The sequence below is a fragment of the Thermobia domestica genome, chromosome 10 (genome assembly GCF_964235325.1).
Source record: "Thermobia domestica chromosome 10, izTheDome1.hap1.1, whole genome shotgun sequence".
NCBI lineage: Eukaryota > Metazoa > Arthropoda > Insecta > Zygentoma > Lepismatidae > Thermobia > Thermobia domestica.
Window position 1 is genome coordinate 84,827,578 of NC_137463.1, and position 24,238 is coordinate 84,851,815.

General features: G+C 35.4%; 1 protein-coding gene across 5 annotated transcripts in view; it reads left to right on the forward strand.

Moving 5' to 3' along the window:
• The window catches only part of LOC145662520 (scavenger receptor class B member 1-like), a 244,130-nt gene that overhangs the window by 182,582 nt on the left and 37,310 nt on the right, over window positions 1-24,238 (forward strand). For all 5 annotated transcript variants that reach the window (XR_014127061.1, XM_081728178.1, XM_081728176.1 and 2 more), the window contains one exon: window positions 14,899-14,990. Coding sequence is in view for 4 of the 5 variants with exons in the window: in XM_081728178.1 (XP_081584304.1) it covers window positions 14,899-14,990 (92 nt within the window). In the remaining variant the exon portion in view is untranslated. The remainder of the gene's footprint in view (window positions 1-14,898; window positions 14,991-24,238) is intronic.

A 24,238-nucleotide genomic window follows, 5' to 3' on the forward strand; every position in this document is an offset into this window, starting at 1 on the left:
GTTGATATTGTAAAACAACAAGAAAATATTGGACCAGTACTTCGTAAAGTTAGTGCTTATAATATTGAGCACGGAGATGTAAAATGTTTTCTATTTCACACACCACAATATGTTAAAGTTGTAAAATCTTATTTTAACACGATTGAAGTAAACTTAAAAGATGAGCACGGTTTAAAATTGCCATTTCAATTTGGAACTTCAAACTTAACACTTCACTTTAAACGAAAATGATTTCTGAAAGTATTGATGATAGTTTTTACATTACACTTGTATCAAACGCAAGTACTGATGTATATCCTACAAATAGTCCAACACATTTTATTAATCAACTAAAAAATAATATTCAATTATCAGAAACCGATTGGCATGTAGGATTAAGTGAATTACATGTTCCTTTAACATGTTATAATGTTAACGATGGAGAAAATGTTATGTGGTATAAAATAAAAAATGAAGAAGCACAAAAAGGTAAAATTGTAAGTGGATATTATCACTCTGCACATCATATTATTGATGAATTAAATAAAATATCAAAAGATATAAAATTTTCTTTATCAAATATTGTACAAGTAGATTGTAGTGATCGTGTTGAATATGCCTTATTATCAGCAACATTAGCAATGCAATTAGGACTTCGTCAACATAAAGATCTTGTTTTGTATAAACGTGGATTTAAACAACCGTATGTTGATATTGGATATCCTCATCAAATTTTTATTTATACTGATATCATACAATATCAGTTTTTAGGTGATACAAAAGCACCTTTATTACGTATTGCAACAACATCAAATGTAAAATACGGTAAAGTAAAAACATTAACATTTCAAGATATTCATTATCTACCACTTGCAAAGTTTTCATTTAACAGTATTGAAATACTATTAAAAGACCATGCAGGACGAAATTTGCCATTTCGTTCTGGGACACTAAGTGTTACACTTCATTTTAAGCGCTCTCCTAATAAAAAGTAATTAATTAATTATATTTTAAACATGAAATTTAGACGGCATTACGGACATGGTATCCCATACTTTTCAGGACCTGTATATCAACGGGGACATGGTATAGGTAGTTTCTTCCAAGGATTATTTCGTTTTGCATTACCATTTCTTAAACAGGGTGCAAAAACTTTAGGTCGACAAGCATTACAAACGGGAATACAAGTAGCGGGTGATGTATTAGAAGATAAACCATTTAAACAATCTGTTCGTGCGCGTGTAAAAGAAGCTGGTGAAACATTAAAGACAAAAGCTGTTAACAAAGTTGGTCAGTTATTAACTGGAAGTGGTAAGAGACGGCCACGCAAGCGTAAAGCTCCGGCAATTGTTCGGTTTGGACCTCCAACTAAACGTAAGCATACAAACAAAAGCAAAAGCAAAAGCAAAAGAAAAGTTAAAAGAAAAATAAGTCGTGTTACAGATATATTTTCATAATGGCACTACTTAATTCAAACAGTGTGGAATGTTGTACCAATGATTTCGATTTATTTAGTACTCCAATGACACAAACTGCAATTGAATCTTGCTTTAATGCTGAATACCGTCCAATTTCAACATTAAGTTCTGATGGACCAATTGAATTTTTTATTCCCGGTGAAACAGGAGAATTTATTCATACTGCATATCTTTATCTTTACGTACGTTGTAAAATTACAAAACCTGATGATACACCATTAGCTGACACTGATGTTGTAGCACCAACAAATAATTTCCTACATTCATTATTTAGTCAAATTGACATTTCATTAAATGATAAATTAATTACTTCTTCATCAGGATTTTATCCTTATCGTGCGTACCTTGAAACATTATTAAATTATTCCCGTGATGCTTCTGATACACATTTGAAATTAGGTATGTGGTATAAAGATACTGCTAAACAATTTGATACCATAGGTAATGCTAATGTAGGTTTTCAACAACGTGCTAATTATATTAAAAATAGTAAATCGTTTGAAATGTATGGTCGTCTGTATACAGATATTGCTGGATTACCAAGAGCACTTGTAAATAAAGTAGGTCTTCGTATAAAATTACATCGTAGTAAAGATGCTTTTTGTTTATTATCTCCTGCAAATACTTCTTATAAAGTAAAACTTGAAGATGTTACTCTACATATACGTCGCATTGATGTTGCACCTCATTTGGCAATGGAAATCAATACTAATATCAATCATGAAACAGCAAAATATCCCCTTACAAGAGTACAAACAAGATCGTATACTATTCCTGCAAACGTTAATTCATACAATCTTGATAATATTTTTCTGGGTAACGTACCTAAAGGTGTTGTTATCGGGTTTGTTTCCAATTCGGCATTTAATGGAAAATCTGAACTAAATCCATTTCATTTTCAACACTTTAACGTTAACAAACTGCAACTACAAGTTGGATCAAAATCTTTTCCTCCCAGTCCCCTCACCCCCGATTTTAAAAACAATTTGTACCTTCTAAGTTACCATTCTCTGTTTTCCGGTACTGGTTTATATTATAAAGATGATGCACATACTATTACTCCTGAAGAATATCCACACGGCTATACTCTTTATGCATTTATTCTATCACCTACAGCAACATTAGATGATTGTACTTGGGACCTTGTGCGTGATGCGCCTGTAAATGTTAAAGTTTCCTTTTCTGAAAATTTAACTGAGCCTATAACATGTATTGTTTACGCTCAGTTTGATTCTTTAATTCAAATTGATAAAGATAGAAATATATATACTGATAATACTTTTTAAAAGTATCATTTTAATAAAAGAAGTATAACTGTTCACTTCTAAGTATATGAATTACATGTGTCCTACTGGTACAAAGTGTGTTAAACATTGTATATTGTAATATTTTTGCTTGATTATTCAAAGAGTTACAAGGTATCATACTATGAAGTTTGTCAAAAGTATTTTTTATGCGTTAGCACCATTCATCGTTATTGGAAAAGTTATAAAAAACTCTGTCATGAATATTTTCAACATGTTATTTCGTTTTATGAAAATATTCCATATACTCCACTAGGTCTTCCAACATATACGCGTATAAAGTGATGTAAAGTGAAGTGAAGTGATGTGAATTTAAAAAACAAAAGTTATGTACACGGATGATTTAATAAAAGTGTTACTTCGTGATAACGTTACTGGTGCAAATGTACATGGCATTTATCCTATTGATAGAATACCAAAAACTGTGCAACCACCGGCTGGACTTATTATAAATTTAAGCAATTCATCTTCAAGTGGAACACATTGGGTGTGTGTATTCATTGATGAAAATCAAAGAGGATACTATTTCGATAGCCTAGCATTACCATTTCCAAAAGAAATAAAAACTTTTTTAAATAAAAATTGTAAAATATATTTTACAAATAGTTCCGCATATCAAGATGATAATTCAATCTTGTGTGGACAATTTGTGTTGTACTTTCTGCATCATATTGTACGAAAGAAAAGCTTTAACGAATGTTTAAATTTGTTCAAAACAAATAATCTTAAACAAAATGATAAAATTGTATTCAATCATGTATCCAATATAATGAAAAAGAAAAACAAGTAAATTAGTTTAATAAATTTTTTTTTATTTACAATTTAAAATCTTGTATTTTTATTTACAAGAACATATCATATATCCTTTTTACAACTTTGCAAATGCGTTAGTTAATGTTATAGTACGTTGAAACTTCCACCAATAACATAATTGTTGTGCATTACGAAATGCACATCCTGATTTTTTATCAAGTTTAATATTTTGTTCATGAAAAGCACAATAATCATTAAATACGTTTGCTTGCATTGTGTTTAATGGTGGACACTGTTTACTTTCCAAATCAATAACATTAGCTAGTGCAAAAATACTTTTAATCCAAAGTGTTTTTTCTGCACCTTTACAATAAAAGGTTGCATCTTGTTTACAAAGTTGATATATAAGGTTACGTATGTGTGATACAGTATAACCGCATTTATCATTCCAAGTTAATCCATGTAAGTTTAATGTTAACCATTCAATTTGTTTTTGACAACCTAATGGAAGTATATTGTATTCTACTGGTGATTTTATTAAACAATGCAAATTTACTGTATCATCACACGCAGTTAAACAAAATTCACGTATAATAAATTCATTATTTGAAATCTTAAAACCTTGTATGTCAATAATGTATTCATTAACACATGGTGAAATTTTATGTTTACGATCTAAGAAAAATGGTATAATTTGTCCAACAAATTCAGTGTTCTTTAAACAATCACGCACTTTGCGTATAAAGTTTATACTTGAAATTTCACTATGGTGTTCTTCAAACACTTCAAATAAATCAATAAGAGTTATGTCGTTCGATAAATATCCTACAGCAAAAGTTCCAATATCATCGTGAAATAAACATTGATGTTCAAGATGCAGCAAGCATTGTTCACAAGAAATATTATTATTAAAACGTAAGTATGCACTTATAGTTTTTAAAACACAAACTTCACTAATATGTTCTTCATTACATAATACACAAAAATTATTTTCGAAATACATTATGTACAGTACGTTTTCTTAACACACTTCACTATAGTCGTTCGATCTGTCTTTTTCAAGGAAAATACTTAAAAGTTCTTTTCGCACATTCACATCCACTGATAGTTCACCAAATGTAATATTAAAATAATCTCTTGTTAATGGTGTAATAACTGTATGTGTTTCTGCATAAATGTCAAATAATTCCTCCTGTACACGAGGATTCACTAACACAGACCAAACACGAATGTCTAAAACGTCTTCATTACAATAAAAACATTCATGAGACCATTCACATGTATCGTGCCAATAACATGCATAGCATATTAAATAATCATTTGGTTTCCATTTCGCAATGCAGTCTCTTACACAGTTCACATCCACATAGTTAACACCACATTCACAGTTCCAACTTAATTCTGATAAATCAGGTGAACATGGCGGCGTATCCACATTTGATACCACTTCGTCATTTGATTCCGCTTTAAAATGTGAATTATCTTGCGAAAATTCATACACTTCATTATCTATTCCCGCATCACTATCACTTGCATAAACTTTTATATTGTCGTTTTCATATTTTTCTAATTCATTTTCATCAAATGTACAATCTGGAGAATCTGGATATTCATTCTCAGCGTCTAACTTATGCTTCACATCAATGTCTTCTACAAACTGACGGTTCTCCATCGCTAACAAAACTATACATGCCTATTTTTTAAAAACAGTATTTAAATAAAAATTTCAAATGACGTCACGCGCTCGCGCCCGCGCACGCGGGTATTTTCCGTTCGCGCCCCCGCGCCTTCCCGCGCCGCGTCCGCGTTTCCGCCGCCGGGTTAAAAATTCTTTTATAGCAATCACCTAAATTATTATTCTTTAACGCATGCAGCTGCAAGGTTTCTCTTTACATACACCTGCAAAGTATTCTCTTTTATTATTTTAAAACATACACCTGCGAGGTTTCTCTTTTATTATTCTTTATAACAAGCTAGCATTGTTCTTCGATTTTCCAAGGTTTCTCTTTTATTATTCTCTTTTATGTCGCTACTATACATACAATAGTACAACAACCAATACCTGTCATCATATGTCATTTAAACAATAGTGTATTTCTATACAACTATACTCTCTACCCATTGTCTCCGGACGCCCCGCTGGTGCTCCACTATTACGAATACAATAGGTTTCTATTGTGTTTACCACCCCTTGTATTGGTTACATTTCCCAATATGACTACTCACATCATATCCATTTTTAGTAGTTAAAACAACGTTTACACTTTGGAAATAAATCTAACAAGTAAGCAGGATCAAAGACGGAAATTACAATCTGACAAAGAAAAAGGTAATCCCGAAGAGTCAGTGAGTACATTTAACGACGACGCTAGAATTAACAATTCAAATGATACTATGATAATGATGATGATTGTATTTATTGTCATAAATTATGGTTATTAAGTGCAGAAAAAAGGAAGACTTGTTGCAATAAATACATTCCCAAAAATGATCTCATCACAAGTTTACCAATTTTCCCTTAAAATTTTGTTTGCTATTTTTGGTTTTGACAGCGAAAACTGATCTACAATTTGGAGGGTTTAGGAAACATTTTTATATTCACAGAACTGCTTTAATATGCTTTAGTTTTTTTTTTTTTTTTTTTTGTTTATTTGTCACATGTGGATTACTTCCACTCTTTCTACATTTTCGTGGTATGTAAAAGATTAATATACCTCCAGGTGAAACTAATTGGTTTACAGCGGGTTTGAAAATGTAGCGAATATATCAATTCAAATTAGGTAATTACTTTTGTATCACATAACATCTCTTAACTCTTGTATGCATATGCAGGGCCTCCCAGGCCCTGTGGGGTTTTATTTTCAAAGTTATTGCAAATCTATTCAATCAATAAGCCTTGCTCATTGTGTATTCTTTTAACATTCTTTTATGCATTGATGAGTAGCTTTAGAATATTTTTTGCATTATCTGGAAAACAGTATTATTTGATTTAATTTAGTAACCCCTTAAATGCATATGCAGGGCCTGGGAGGCCCTAATGAAATAATAATGGTATGCGAATTATTTGACATACTTTTGTAAATAAAATTGGTCCTAAACGAATATGTTATTTAGTTTTATTACTTCTTTTTATTATTATTGTACTTATTTTCAATTAGTCCTATTTATAATTGCTTATTTTATGCCCAGTAGATAGCGCTGCAATACATATTCAAGCTTTTATCAATTGTTTGTATATAAGGTTGTTTATATAATCTATCAGCCATTTATTAGAGATTTTTGCTAGCTTATTTCCTTTGTTCGAACAATTACAGCAACAGAGTTGGTACAAGAAAGTTCTTATATATATATATATATATATATATATATATATATATATATATATATATATATATATATATATATATATATATATATATCTTCCTCTGTTTCTTTTATATTGTGACTAGGTGCAATTTGTGTTAGTTTCAGCGCAAAATGACATCTACGGCTAGTGGAAGATGAACTACGAAGAGAGTGTGTGAGTATGATTTTGTCCTTTTTGTAAATAAGTGTCTTGATAGTGTACTGTCGAACAGTAATAGTGAGGAATCTGAGGATGAAGAGTCCAATAATACAGTTCATCAAGGAAGTGTAAGTGTAAGTGATGAACATTTCGATACGTCATCACGCTCTGAAAGCACCAGTAGGAATGAAGCTAGTTGTGATTCCGATACACATTTTAGTCCAAACGACACAATTTGGAAAAAGAAAACACCTCCATCACGGACTCCAGCACATAATATAATGAAGTATTCCCCAGACGTTTCAAAGGGAGTGAAAAGAATACGTCCAAAAGATGCGTTTGATTGTTTCATTTCAAAGGAAATCTTGAATGGAATTTTATACTATAGAAAACTTGAGGGAAGAAGGGTTGCAACATTGAAATGAAAAGAGTGGAAAAATGATAGTCTGGACTAAATGAATGCTTTTCTTGGCATTTTGCTACTAGTAGGAGTAGAAAAAAAGCTAGATGTGCCAATCATTGAACTGTTCATTTCTATGAAGTCAAACCAATGTTCAAAGGCATTATGTCTGTCAACAGGTTTGAAGACATAAAGAAAGCCTTACGATTGACTATAAACGTACAAGGCAAATCCATCTTGAAAATGATATACTGGCACCTATTCGTTTTGTGTAGGAAATATTTCTGTGAAACTGTACAGAAGTGATTGTTCCGTGTGAAGAACTTACTGTAGATCAATAGCTAGTGCCAGTTCGAGGTAGGTGTTTGTTCATTGAAACGTATATTGACACGCCTCGAAAATCTTGAAAGTAGGTAATAAAAATATTTTGGTTATGCGGCGCTCAATAATCATATGCCGTTGATGGTTTTGTATACACAGAAAGAAAACCAAAAGAAACCATTTGAAGAGAAATCTGGGAAGTATGTGGTAAAACACCTCTGCAAAACCGTTTCTGGAACTTCACGAAATATTACTATAGATAATGCCTTTGATAGTGTTGATCTGGTAGAGTATATGCTACAACAATGACTTACGGTTATGGGAACACTAAGGCGAAACAAACGCGACATTCCAGTTGAAATGAGAGCCTCATCTCTTTGAGGAGTAGGTTCATCAATGTTTGCATTCAAGCAAAATGTCGCTATGGTCAGCTAGGTGCCAAAGAAAAAGAAGACAGTGATTTTGATAACCACCATGTATCATGATAAGGCAGTTGATGAAAATAGCCCCAAAAGAAAGCCAGTGATTATAAACTATTACAACAAAACTAAATGTGGAGTTGATGTTATGGGTTAAGGCGTTACAGACTATACATGTAGAAAGAAACTAGAAGGTGACCCTTTGCTCTCTGGTCAAATATGATGGATATGGCAGATAAATAGTCACATTGTTTTCAGGATGCAGAATCCAAATTTCTATGAAAACAAGAAAGACAATCATCCATTATTCTTGCAAGAACTGGCAGAAAATTTAATTAATCCAGCAGCTAGGAAAATCCTGTTGGGAGTTTGAGAGCCAGAAGGTTTGTTTGTTTTATCGAGTTCTACTATCTTTAGTGTTTTAAAAAAAAATTGGTCACATGTTCTGTATCATGGTCATTATTGCGCAATGGCCGCCATCTTGAATATTCCTTTCGTATTCACTACATTTTTCTTAAATACATCTAGCTCAAGCTGTAATTGTCGCAAAGTTATCAGTTATACCTCGTTCGATTTGCAATAGTATAGGCTTTTAGGTGACGTTATTCACTTGTCAGTAATACACACAAGAGGGAAGTAAAGGAGGGAAATTTTGAAAATTTCCCTCAAAAATTTCCCTTTTACCGATTTTTTGCTATTGTTATATGACAACGCTGAGTTCTAGACGAGAAAGAAAAAATACATATATTTCCTGTAATGTGATAAATATATGCTGAAAGTTTTGTCTTGATTGGTTCACTAGCAGAGGAGTAATAAAATATTTTGTTAGAGCGACCAAAATCATAAAATACAATCTTTGGATTTAATGAACGTACTTTTGTCACATAGAAAGACCTCCAGCTCAGACTGTAATTACCGCAGAGATACAAATAATATCAAGATCTACTTTAACGATATAGGCCTTTAGGTGGATTGCCAGAAGTGCGTATGGGAAGGATCAAAAAATGTGGAAAATACGCTTAAAAGTTTCTATTTTCCTCTGTAGCACAGTAAATACAAGAGGAAATTTCTCTTGCGTAGGTTGGCAGCACTGTTGGACTCTTGACTATGATCAAAAGTCAAGGTTAACGTCGAAGCCATCAATAGAGCGAAGATTAATGATTTAAAGGTAAGTGATTCAAGATTTTCTTCCTAAGCTGCAGTTATGATGATGTACTATGCTGCAGTTATGATGATGTAGTACGTCAAGATCAAATGCTAGCAAACAGGACTATTATTAGGACTAAAGGACACCGTGTTCCCATACCTCCATCAATAAAACCCAACATTCCTGTTCGAGGTGCTATGGACAATTTCGACAGAGAAGAAGCTACATTTTTAGGAATACATGGAACACGCGACACAGTACTTGTCTTGTTTCAAGACCTTCATCTGAATGATAAACGTAACGTCTCGTTAGAAGAACCTGATAGTCCAGAGAGATACCTGGGAACGTTTGACATTGATGTCACTTCATGAACTCTCACTAAAGATATAGATATTCCCAAAAACTATTGTACTACACAAAGCCAAAAACAAGGTGCAGTATCCTCAGTACTTTCGTTCCTAGCAATGACCTAATTACAGCAAATGAAATAAAACAGCCAGGCAGAAATTTAGATCTCATATGGTTTCTTTCAAGATATTTTAAAAAATCCAACGTACCTCAATTAGATTTCCCTCAGGAAGTTGAGATTCCCTCTAGAAACGCTTTTATGAGTGCACTATCTGAACATCCATCTCACAGGACCATTACGGGATATACTCCAATACTACCCTATCCTGCAACTCAGTATGACTCTATTTATACAACAATGTGTAATTTCCAAGATATCTTGCACCAGTTAAATGTCGAAGAGAGTTCACTGTGGTGTGACGAAGGCGTATATCATATAGCTAAAGAAATTCAGCTTCTTCAACCCGAAAAGTTTTCCAACATATTTCTTGGCCTTGGAGGATTTCATGTTCAGAAAGTCGTGCTTGCATGTATTGGTCTATACCTCAAGAGCAGTGGAGCTTTGTAAATTCTTGTTCAGACTGAAACCATGGGTCCACACACTGCTGAAAGCGCTTTAAAAGGAAACCACTATAGCAGGGGAGTTAGAGCAATAGGAATGCTTTGTGAAGTAATGGAAAAACTGGAGTGGAAGGCGTTCATGGAACAGATTAACATAACTAAATACTCCGAATTGTTCTCAATAGTAAAACGCATACAGTTATCAGTGTATGAAGAACAAAGTTTATCTAAAGAAACTAAATGTGCTATAGAAAACCTGAGTGCCATCAGAATGGACTTTGAGAAATTTAGAGAAAGTGGAGCACAAAAAAGTGAAATGTTTGCTTATTGGGATCAGTTTGTCTACACACTTACTCCTCTTCTCCGAGACTTAATTCGAGCGGACAGAGAAAATAACTGGGACTTGCATGTGTGCAGCCTAAGAGAGTGTTTGCCACTTTTCTTCTCATTTGACAGAACAAATTGTGCACGGTGGTGTACTCTATATTACCACGATTGCTTAAAACTAGAACAAGAACATCCTCTGATCTATAATGAGTTTAAGAACGGTCATTTCACAGTTCAACATAGTAACAATAGATTTAGCAGCGTTGCATTGGATCAAACACTAGAGCAACACTACAATAAGCCAGCCAAGGGATCTGGAGGCATAATCGAAGTAACCAGACGAAAAGAAGCCGTGACAAAACACGATCATATCAAACATGAGAAAGAAAATATAACATACTTTTTGAGACGGTTTTGTGGCCTTAATGAAGACGATGAATATGCTCTTCATCATGAGTTTTCGAAGTCTTTAACAATTCAAGAGCAGCAAAATATTTCAGAGATGATAACTCTTGTGCTTGAGAGAGGAAATCCCTTTTCGAAAGTTGATAGTTGTGGAATTTCTAACATTATAAGTGGAACAAAAATTGATCAAGTAATAGCTGAGTACTTACTCTCTATACAAGGAAAAGGAAAACTAGCTACAAAAACTTCGTTCAAGAAAGGCTTATTGACAAATCCAAAGGCTTATTGACAATTTTAGATCCCATACATAAACAATTTCCAAAGACAAAGAAACACATATATGCAACCGAGACGGCACTCCAAGAAGCAAATAATGCTATTCGGTTCATAGACATAGCATGTTCAAGAAATTTCGATATTGAGACAGTACTAAAATACGAGCTTAGATCTACATCGTATTATCTAAGATGATGGGTTCTTAAAGAAAGCAGATAAAGCACAACTCAGCAAAGAACTTGAAAAACACTTTTAAAATAAGAATGATGTAGTTAGTCATCTACCAACGCAGGAAACGAGAGCAGCAATGGTGATTGACTTTATGGTATACGCGCGAAAAGTCTATGTCAAACTACTTATTTGCAAGACGTTTGGAGACTACTTTGACTATTTGGAAAATATTTTTAAAACTTTCCGAAGGTTATTTGCGCACTGACATAGTGTTTGACTTGTATCAAGATAAAAGTATCAAAAACTGGGAGCGACTGAGGCGACAAAAAATGTTGATCCTATTGATGTGATTCCTAGTAACCCAAATGCACCCTTTCCTGTCAACATGTATACTTTTTGGGCTTCAAGCCAGAACAAAGCACGTTTGCAAGAACTCTTCATTGAGTGGATTGTCGATCAAGGAAATTCTATAAAATCTTTGTATTTGGGAGGAGTTCACGAACATAACCCAAAGCTATGCCTGAAATTAACCGAAGAATCTGTTAGTTTGGTACCAGATCTTTACTGTGAATGTGAGGAAGCTGATAATAGAATCATGAAACACATCCAACACATGGTCGAAACTGATTCCATTGAAAGAGTTATGATTGCCTCAGTAGATACAGATGTTATGATTTCCGCACTATATCATTTCAAAAAGAGTTATAAAAAATGTGGCCTCAAAGAACTGTGGGTTGTCAAAGACACACGACCCACGACCATCTATGAGGTACATACCACTTCACAAAATGACGGAGAACATGGACGACACACTTTTATATGTTCTTCCTGCTGTTCCCAGTTTAACTGGTTGCGATACCACAGGTAAGGTTGGGACAAAACTTATGGCACTTAAAACAGCAATGACATCAGGAACCCTGTTGAAAAATTTTAGGGTTGCTCCCTTGGATGAAGGAATGATACAAAATGCCGAGCTTTTTATCACAAAAGTACTTGGTTCATCAAAAACAAACTGTGATATGGTACGATTTGAACAATACCACAAAGCAAAAGCTACCAACTTTTCTCAACTATGTCCACCATCATCAACGATAGTCTTTCATATAAAGCGTGCATATTTTCAGTGCTACATATGGATGACTGTGCAGGATGAAGCCCAACCACTGAATCCACTAGAGTATGGTTACATAGAAGAAGCAGGATATCATAAGCCAATAATAACGATTGGATATTTCAGACCTCCTGAATTTCTCTCTCCTTGTAGGCCCTATGTGCAAGACATGTGCAAAAGTTAATGTTCGTCCTTGCAGAGTGAAACAAATACCGTGTTGTCCATTCTGTAAATGTAAAGTGAAGATGTGAGTAAATGTGGGATGAAAGTGTCAGTTTATCAGACATTTGTGGACTGTTATGTAAGAAGAAGAATAAATTGCTGTTTGAAAATATCACTTGATATCAAATTTGGAACACATTTCTTAATTACGAAACATGAAATGTTACGATTTTTTTTTAAATCTATGTCTTCACTTGTGAATTAAATATTGGGTATTAATGTTTAGTGAATTTCTAGTAGTTCCACTTCTATCTTTTAGTGTTTCCACATCATTAAAGGAAAATATTTCGTATGAATTTTATTTTTATTTCCCTTATACTTCCTTGTCATAAGTTATAATGGCACATATGTTAGATTAATCCACACCATTTATTACTCTAATCAAACAAATTATAAAACGAAATATTATTTGTACCTCTGTGGCAATTACAGTCTGAGCTGGAGGTCTTTCTATGTGACAAAAGTACTTTAATTAAATCCAAAGATTGTATTTTATGATTTTGGTCGCTCTAACAAAATATTTTATTACTCCTCTGCTAGTGAACCAACCAAGACAAAACTTTCAGCATATATTTATCACATTACAGGAAATATATGTAATTTTTCTTTCTCGTCTAGAACTCAGCGTTGTCATATAACAATAGCAAAAAATCGGTAAAAGGGAAAATTTTGAGGGAAATTTTCAAAATTTCCCTCCTTTACTTCCCTCTTGTGTGTATTACTGACAAGTGAATAACGTCACCTAAAAGCCTATACTATGGCAAATCGAACGAGGTATAACTGATAACTTTGCGACAATTACAGCTTGAGCTAGATGTATTTAAGAAAAATGTAGTGAATACGAAAGGAATATTCAAGATGGCGGCCATTACGCAATAATGACCATGATTCAGAACATGTGACCAATTTTTTTTTAACACTAAAGATAGTAGAACTTGGTAAAACAAACAAACCTTCTGGCTCTCAAACTCCCAACAGGACTCTCCTAGCTGCTAGACTAAATGAGAAACCAGGTGATTCTAAGATCACAAATATCCAACTTGCCACTAGCAACAATTAGTGTTTTGAAGATATCCGGAACTGAAAAGGAAGAAGCAGGAGAAAAAATAAGATAATATGAATTTTGTCCATACAGTATTCATAGAAAGAGAGCGTTGGTATGCTGCTAGTCTGGCAAAAGCATTTGCTAAGAACACATAAAATGATTTGCAATTCATGCATTTTCTAGATACATTTTTCTCAACACTGCTAAACAATGATGTCATTTGCATATAAGAATGTCAGAAATTATATAAATATTGCTCTTTTGATGATTATGGTACCCTTTCATACAGGTGTGTTTAGAATTTAAAAATAAACTAGAAAATTATGAAGTGTATGAGTAAACTGACAAAAGTATATTTGAAGAAAATATTTTGTTACAGTGTTTTTTTTTTTGTGTGTGTGTATTTTCTACTAATTGTAATAAATATAAAATAATTGTAAACGTTGTTTTAAAACTTGTATACTTATGAAAATGCCCCTTGTTGGTCTATTGTGTAATAAATTAAGCTATCATAGGGCTGCAAGTAGTAATTTGCATCAAATTCCAAATATAACCAAATATAACCTCGGAGGCCCTGCATATGCATTAGCGTATATTTACTGAACCATGCGGACAAGGGTTAATATATCTTAATGCATGTTTCAAAATCCTAAAATATTCACACAACAATTTTTATAGAGGTAGTTTTGCTGTGGATATATAATTTGAAGTGCTCACCAACTACATCCATAAAAATTGTTGCAGAATTACCGCAGAAATCTGAAAAACGTGGATATTTGGATAGGGCACGTACTAGTTCCTAAATAAAGTCTTGGCCCGCCTACGGTAGGTCCCATAGTTTTGGAGCTATGGACCTTTAAAGGTCAGTTTTTCATGTTTTCGGCAGCCTATAACTCCAAAAGGAAACCTTTGTTCACCCAGGTTGGTCTATACTTTTCGTCTTATCTTGGTCTCAGGAGTCACCTCCCAAACGTTGTCGGTGTTGTTTTGAAAAACCCTGTATATTTAATATAATTAAAGAATATTTACACATTAAATTTATTAAAATACTGTCATTATTTCTGATATATTTGAAAATTAATATATTGAGCAAATAATTAAATCATTCCATTTTTTTATGTTACAGTTCTGATTTCACTGGTTATCTTCGTAATACTCGCAGTAGCATTTTCTTTATTTCTCTGGGGAACAAACTTTATCGACCACATAATATTTAAGGTATGTATATGGATTACATAACTCTCATATTAAAATAGTTATACGCAATTAAGACAATTTCTACTTGGCTAATTTGATTCCAGTTTATTTTTTTTATTTCGCGTTTTTTTTCTTCAAACCCATTCTAGATGTAGGAAGTAAAAGAATACTCTTCCGAAGTCATTAAAATACTTTTCTACTTTTACAACAGATATTTAACAGATATTTCTCATGTTTCATTAAATATTTATCATAAATTTGTTAAACGAATAATGACAAATTCTAGTATTTTTAAGTATCCTAGTTATAAAACGGAAACATGTCAGGTGTGGCTGGGTGTCACGGTATCCTGAAATGTTATACAACCTTGCTTATCAGATATATAATGTTGGTTGTAGAAACGCAAGGGACACAATGAGAATTCCTTATAATAAATGACAAACGTCTCTGGGTGTCACGCTATTTCCTAATAGTAAGCTTTCACGAGAATAGATGCCACTACGTGCGCTATCCCTTGCCTGTCTGACGATGATATATGTGCTACCTCCAGATTGTTATGTATATCGAAGTCCTTAAGTAACTGCGTAAAAAATATGATAGAGTTTGGGATGGTTGGTGGACAACTTTAAGAAATAATCCTAAATGCGAACAATTAGAACTTTTAATTAAGCATGATTTTAACTTATAGTGCGGATAGTGGCCAAGTTAACACTGTATATACTAAGATGATGGGCAAAAAATGAAATGAAATCTTTTAAGTTTTACGTCCCACGATTATGCCGGTTAGGCTAAAGGAGACGTTGATGATGAGTGATGAATGAAATGGTGGAATGAAGAAAGTGGTTGGAAACGGGAGAACCCCGAGAAAACCCACGCACACGGTGTTTGTCCACCACAAAGTTCACTTGGCGGGAGCAGGGTTTGAACCCGGGACTCTAAGCGCATAAGATGATACTTTACTGTATATACTTATGGGCGACTCAGTGAGAACGTCTTGTCTCCGATAGAAGGAAATTCTTTATCTCACAGGGAAGTCTGCAATCCAGTACGAGTCCTTTTGTTCCTCAGGTATCCTATATCATCAATATTCATCTTGTAGAGCAGTAGTTTCCAACCGCTGTCACGAAATTTTACTTTAAAATTTAAAAGAATTTATAAGGCATTTAACAAGTAGTTAAAATCAATTTTGAGTACTAGGCCAGCGGCACAAACAATGTTCAGTATTAGATAGTCACAGTCTTATATTATTGTAATTCATGTTATATTAATAAACAAGTACCAGTGTCACGTGTACACGACGTGATGGAATGTAGTTTGTATGGCGTGATATTTTCTCAAATAATATTCAAACCGGAAGTTGTACATGTGTACCACTTCCAGTTTTAGTAGAGAGGTTAGAGTAGAAACGAATGTTTAATTGATTGCAGAAAACAGCTTCCTGCTCTCTATTACCGTTTGTGCACCATAGTGATTAACGTTAAAACCGAAAATGGTTTATTTCAACCACTTCTGGTCAATGAATTAACCCCCATCAACAAACTTGATTCCTAACTTTTGACCCTCCGCGTCGTGGCCAAAGTTGATGTTAGTGCTGTCGAATTTTTGTGACATTTGCGGTTTTCGATTTTTGAGAAAACCGGTTTTCTGAAAACCGAAAACAGCAAATGCAGTTTTCAAAACCGAAACCGCAAAAGCGGTTTTCAAAACCGAAACCGCAAATGTGGTTTTCAAAACCGAAACTGCAAATGCGGTTTTCAAAATCGATATTTCGGTTTTATGAAATTTCACTTTTTTCAAAAACCGGTTTTCGGTTTTTTCAAAAAACGATTTCGACAGCACTAGTTGATAGGTAATCCATCAGGTAGTTCTTAAGATTGTTTAATCTTCCGGACGGACGGACGAACGGACACGCGAACAGCCAAGATAAATCTATATATATAAAAGAGAACGTACAAAATCCTTTGTCCGCTCATCACGCTAATACGGCTGAACCAATTTCTTTCATTTTTGGGGGGTTATTAGGATTTGGACCCTAGATGGTTTTTATCATATCACTTTAATTTTTAATTACCAGTGTCTTGAGATAATTGACCATTCAGGTGTCCATACGTACAAATCCTTTGTTATTAGTTCATCATAGGTAAAAATAAACGTATTTATATGCAACCCGCATGACCGTGTGACTCGGCGGGTTAACATAAATGACAGGCGCTATAATGTTAACATTTACTGCAATTTGAAAGCGAAAAAGTAAAAATTATCTAAGTAACAAAGTTTATTGCGTTCCGGGGTGACCGCAGCGAAGCGGGGCGGGTTAACATAAATGACAGGCGATATAATGTTAACATTTACTGCAATCTACTATGGTTTTTATCATATCACTTGAAAGCGAAAAAGTAAAAATTATCTAAGTAACAAAGTTTATTGCGTTCCGGGGTGACCGCAGCGAAGCGGGGTGAACGCTGCTAGTATACAGTATAATGTAAACTTTTATATAGGATAAATAGAGAGGGTAAACCAAATTCCTTAAAAATCAAACAAATTTTGTCGTAATGGCGTGGGGATCCAGTGTCGTGAGTCAGAAAAGGTTAGGAACCACTGTTGTACATTATGGTTCTGCAAGATAAAATTACTCCTCCAAATCTTTCTACAGACATATCGTCAATGATATGTAAAAATGATGGATACTCCCTCTCAAAACAAGTAAATCAAGGAACGACAAAAAGTGTTCGAAAGGAATGTACTCTGCAAGCATTTTTGTTTATTTTATGCATTTTACATCTCTTTTATGGATATATTTTTCTGTCATTTAGATTTTTATGAATAATTTATAGTAGTAATTGTTATCATTGCAGATTAATTTCATATCATATGTACTTATTTTGTGGTTCTCTTATTCTAGACCTACATCAAGGTTGTTTTCATTAAATTAGAACTGAATGCGTATTTGAACTGTGCAATTAGTAGCTTTGTATTCGTTGAAGGATACGATCCTTTAGAGAATGGAAGGGTTTCACTGTTAATAAATAAAAGTAACATTGTCGTGTGTACACTACGTAAAGAAGTTTGGTTTGTGTAGCGTGATATTTCCTCAATTGATATTGAATCCCTAGTGTTAGCAGGGACATTAGGGTGGAGACAGAATATATTCTTGAGACATTTAATTGATAGTAGAAAACCACTTCTCGCTATCTATTACAGTTTCCACTGCGTAACAATGAACATTAAAACCGGAAATGGTTTATTTATACCATTTTCGCTTTGAATAGATGCTTAAGAGAGAAGATGGTATCTATTCTTAGAAAACAGGAAAACAGCTTCTCGCTCTGTTTTTATCATGTTTGTTCTATACAGATCGATATTGAAACCAGAAATTGTAGTGGATCACTCCTGTTTTAGTAGAGGGTTACAGATGGAGATAAAGTGTTTTGGCACGTTTAATCGGTTGTAGGAAACCATTTCTGAATACCTACAGGGTTTGTCCGGGAAGTAATAGGACTGATTTTATTCCGCCATGACTGTACTTCGGAGCGTGCGCGCACCGACTGGATCCGGTAGAGGGCGTTCCTAGCTAACAAACGAGCGGCTGGTCAGTTGTCTCCGACGGAGAGTCAGGACAGGCTTTTTCACGCGACGTGTTTCTGTGAGTGGTGCAAGCCGAAAATGCAGCGTTCGTTAGAGCAGAGGTACGCGATTAAATTCTGTGTTAAACTCGGTAAATCTGCCACAGAGACGTTTGATATGATCAAGCAGGCTTACCCAGATGATGCTTTAGCAAGAAGTGGTGTGTTTCGGTGGCACAAGGCCTTTTCGGAGGGCCGGGAAAAGGTCGCCGATGAAGACCGTGCTGGAAGACCTTCGACTTCGACAAACACCGACAATGTGACTCGTGTGCGCGAAGTTTTGAACTCAGACCGTCGACTAAGTATTCGTTTAATTGCCCAGATGTTAAATTTACCAAAAACTGTGGTTCATGAAATTGTGACGGAGCATTTGAACATGCGCTAGGTGTGCGCGAAGATTGTCCCAAAGTGCTCACTGACGACCAGAGATTGCAGCGAGTGGAATTGTGCCAAGAAAATTTGAACATGTGTGAAAGTGACCCCCAATTTTTGAATAACGTAATCACAGGTGACGAATCATGGATCTTTGAGTATGATCCCGAGACAAAAGGTAATCTTCCGAGTGGCACACGCCGGCGTCTCCTCGCCCAAAGAAGGGAAGAATGAGCAAATCCAAAGTGAAAACGATGCTCATTGTCTTTTTTGACAGCAAAGGCATCGTCCACCATGAATTTGTTCCTCCTGGACAAACCGTCAACGCCAAGTTTTACGTGAAAGTGCTCAAGAGACTCAAACGAAGGGTCAATCGGGTCCGACCAGACATCGGAGCCGACTGGAAGCTGCAACGCCCCGGCTCACACCGCCTTTCTTGTGAACAGCTACCTGACCAAGGTCTGCATCCCAACGCTTCCGCAGCCGCCCTACAGCCCAGATGTGGCCCCGCCGGACTTCTTTTTGTTTCCTCGCCTGAAACGCCCGATGAAAGGCAAGCATTTTGAGACGACAGAGGGGATCCAAGCAGCTTGCATCGCGACTCTCAAGGCTATTCCGGAGAATGACTTCCGTGACGCCTTCAATGCTTGGAAATCGCGCTGACAGCGCTGCATCGACGCAGAAGGAGCCTATTTTAAAAGTTTTTAAAGAATTGTAACGATTGGCTCAATATTTTTTTTTAAATCGACTCAGTCCTATTACTTTCCGGACAAACCCTGTATTACAATTTTATGATTGCTACCTTTTTTAGAGGATGAATCACGTCCATCTACGAACTCAAGTCCTAACTTATGATCCGCTACATTCCTTGTAAAATTGATGGTAATCCATCAAGTAAGTCTTTTTTTTTTCTTGGACGAACAGACAAGACAAACATGGAAAGAAATTTGGGTACACCAAACCCTTTAAAAAGTTGTAAATTAAAGGAACCACTGTTGTAGCCGCACTAGTATACCACTGCTCATGAGATAAGCGAAGTCAGCCAGTGCCGGATATAGGTCAAAGGAAAGATGGATAACCGTTCGTACTTCCTAGATAGCGTTCGCATTGCGTCGTAACCCAGTGTTGTGAGGACAAATGGAAAGCTACTTGGAAACAAGAAATAGGAACTCTGGTCTAGATAGCCAGCATTATCGGTGGTGGGAGCCGATGTGCATACCATACATCACCGCATAGCATCCCCGTTTAGGACAGACTCTGAATTCCCGATGGCTGTGTATGGAAGTAATGGTAACGACTCCACACTTTCTTGACTTTGGCACTCATGAAATTGTTGATGTCGCACCAACATTCCGAGTCCTTTCGTTCCCAAAGTTGCCTCAGGTACCCATTTTTAGAGAGACTGAGTCAACCTCAGAGCTGCCTCGGAACTTCCACTCCATTAGGGATTAAACCTGGGTCTTTCAGTCGGCAGGTAGATGCGTTACGGATTACACTACCGCGGTTCTACTGTTAATAAATATCAGAACTACTACTATTACTACTACCTAATAATAATAATAATAATAATAATAATAATAATAATAATAATGTTGTTTCTTGAGCCATTTCAAAGCAAATAATTACACATCGTTGCTGGAGGCAATATAAATCATAAATTCTTATCTCCATTGGAAATCAAATGATAACGAAATTTTTATCATTGCTCTTTTATGCCTTGTAGATTAAAGAAAATTTATGAAAATTGTCTATAAAAGATGATTAGAAAATTCTTGGCATGATAAAATGGGAGTAACGAAAAAAAATGACATTGTCCACTGACCTTAAGATGTATATTGTACTAAAAATGAGTTTATTTTGTGAAAAGAAAGATATCGCAGTACTTCCCAACCGTTTTTGACTTACTATACACTTTGCTGAACTTGATACATCGCAGCACTCTAGTTTGATTTTTTTTTTTTTTTTTAATTAATAATATCTGGGTAACATGCATTATAGTAGTGTAAGCCTATATGTAGTTACTCTGTATAATTCTGTAATTCTGAAAATTGTTGCTGCTCCTGCAATCTCTCTTAAAATCGATTTTAAATAATTATTAAATGCTTCATGATTTTTAAATTCTAAAATTTCGCAACACATCCTATGGGACTGCATGTTACATCGGTTGGTAACCACTGCGGTACCGGATAATTTCTATTTGAATCGAACAGATCGATTAAAATAATTTTTAAAAAATATTTTCGATTGGTAGACCTCTCTGATTAAAAAAAAATGCCTTGCTAATGCAAAAGCAGACAGTACAACATTTGTATTCATTAAATTATTAAACACCCCCACTGTTGTAAGTAGTAAATATGCCAGAAAGAAATCACATACTTAGAAGTTACAAGAGTCAGAAGATAGTCTCTGGAAACAGACGATAGAATAATATTAAAGTTAAATATATGTCGAATAATTAAAATAGTTCCACTGTTGGTATCATATCCGTATTTTATTTGAACTCTAATGAATACAGTCAGTGCGTTTGAAACATTAAATTGAAATACAACAAATAAAACGTGGATGTAATATTTTTTAAAAAATGAACTATTTTAATTACAGATATCACACTGAAAATTATGTGGAATATATAATGTGTCGAATAGTTTGTGCAAGCTAGAATTTGAGTAATTTTGCTTCTATGGATTTTTTAGAGATTAAGATGTCAATGTTTCAAGGGAGTCCGTGTGTCCAATTAAGAGAATATTGATGTAAGATTGGAATAAGAGTGAATATAATAGAAATGTAAACAGAATTACCCTGTTTGCTTATTGATAATTTGTGGTTAAACTACAATTGGGAACTGTCTTATACTACTAGCAGCAAGGTGACCGGGGCAGTCCCTTTTCTCAACCGTTGGCCCGTCTTTTTGTTCCTCAAACGGGACACCTAAATGTCCCGTTTTTAAGCAAAAATGACCCAGATGTCCCGTAATTATTATTCAAAATATAAATGGTCAATGGAAATGCTACACTCTTCCGTACCAACACTCATTGGGAAGGTTCAGTCGTGTCTGGACTTCTGAATGTTCAAGTGGAAATTGAGTGAGAGTTCTGAGTGTTCAAGTAGTTAATTACTTGTGTATTATGTAAATTGATAACACTGCTGAGTCCCAAAATGCAATCTGGAAGTCAGATATTTATCCCTCCCCCCGGCGCCGATTCGTATGTGTCCCGTTTTTGCATGTAAAAATTATGGTCACCTTGACTAGCAGGCGCCCCACGGAGAAAAAGGGCTACTGGGTCCGGCTTCCCCCCAAAAAACTTCGTAACTCCGCTCATATTTGTATACTTTCTTAACATAACTATACTTGTTTAACAGAAGAATGATTGATGTAGCCTAAGATTTGATTTTACACCTTCCTTTCCCTATAACTAGTTCTAGCAGATTTTCTGAGGGTATAGGTAACAGTAATTTACAATTACTTTTCATATTTTCTGGTGCAGAGTAATATAACACAGGTTTAATACTACACAGACGTATTGAACCACCCGCAGAAAAAAAAAAATTGGACCCCTTCTAACAAAAAATTCTTTGTGCACGTCTGGCTATTAGTATCTCAAAAATATGAAAAATGAAATTACATCTTTAAGTTTCCCTCCTACGGTTGGGCCGGCTAGGCTAAAGGAGACGGTGATGAGAAATGAAGGGAATGGTGGAATGAATAAAATGAGAGGAAATGAGAGAACCCAGAAAAAATCAACGCACACGGTGTTTGTCCATCACAAAGTTCACTTAGCGCGAGCAAGGACCGAACCAAGAACCCCATACACCGGAGGTGTATGTTCTATCACTGTGGTACCGCGGCCCTACTAGTATCGCAATTGATTAAACAAGGTAAACTTTTAACACACACGTTTTACTACAGGCAATATTTTGCGTTGTTCCTTCTGCATCTTTTATATAATTCGTCTGGACTCAAAGTCTTGTACAAAATTCGAATGCCTCTCTATGAGCGTGTTAGTAAAGCACCTCATCCACCTTTCTTTCATTCTATTTTAAGCATTTAAAAAGAAAAACATGCTGAGATACGTGTATAATTATTTTAAACAAAGAGTTCAAATACTAAGTTTCGTGCCTCTAAGTTAAGGAATTCCGAGATATGAACATCTTATTACAATAATTGCGACCTCCGCCCCACCTACACCTTTAGTGCGAAATTTCCAATAATTCTACTGTAGTACCTTCAACATACATCCTACATGCGTACTTTTCCAAATTTTAAATTTCTACAAGGGTCATTCATAGTTGACTGGAACTTTTATTTTTTTCTGAGGAAACTGATAGCACAAGAAGCACCAAACTACGTTAGTTTTTCAAAGTATTCTTCGTGCGCGTCGAGGCACCGTTGCCATTGTTGTGGCAGCTCCCTGATTCCTTTGGCGTAGAAAGAATTTGGTTGTTGTCGTAGCCACTGGAGGACATCGTTCCGCAGTGCTTCATCTGTCGTGAATGCCTTCCCTCCCAGATGGTCTTTAAGGGCTGCAAACAAATGATAATCACTGAGGGCTAAATCTGGACTGTAGGGGTGATGGAGCAGAACTTCCCAGCACATTTCAGCCAGAGTTGTTGTCATATTAGCCGTGTGAGGGCGGGCATTGTCATGGAGAAGAATGACATTTCCAGACAACATCCCAGGTCTTTTCTTGCGAATGGACTTTCGTACAGCACCATTCAACAATGTGGAGTAATACTGGACTTTGTGCTCCCTTTGTCCAGAAAATCCACATGGATAACACCCTTCATGTCCCAGAAGACACTTGCCATGATCTTTCCAGCGGACAGCTGCGTTTTGTTTTTCTTGGGCGGCGGGAAACCTTTATGCCGCGGCTCCATGCTGCTTCTTTTGGTCTCTGGAGTTGAATTGTGCAACCATGTTTCATCACACGTCATGATGGATTGCAACAATTCATCACCTTCGGCACGAAACCGATTCAGAAGCTGTTCACAGACCGTCATGCGTGTCCACTTCTGATCAAATGTCAGCTGGCGGGGAACCCACCTTATACAGATTTTGCGGAAGCGTAAGTAGTCGTGAATGATCTCTCAACACTCCCGACACTGATATTCACTTCGGCGACAATATTCTGCACTGTTACTCGCCGGTTCTCAAGAATCATTTGCTCAACACATGCAATATTCACTGGTGTGACTACAATCGGGCGAATGTGTCCATGCGCTTCATTTGTCACCAGCTTCCGTCCTTCACGAAACTGTTCATATCATTCGCACACT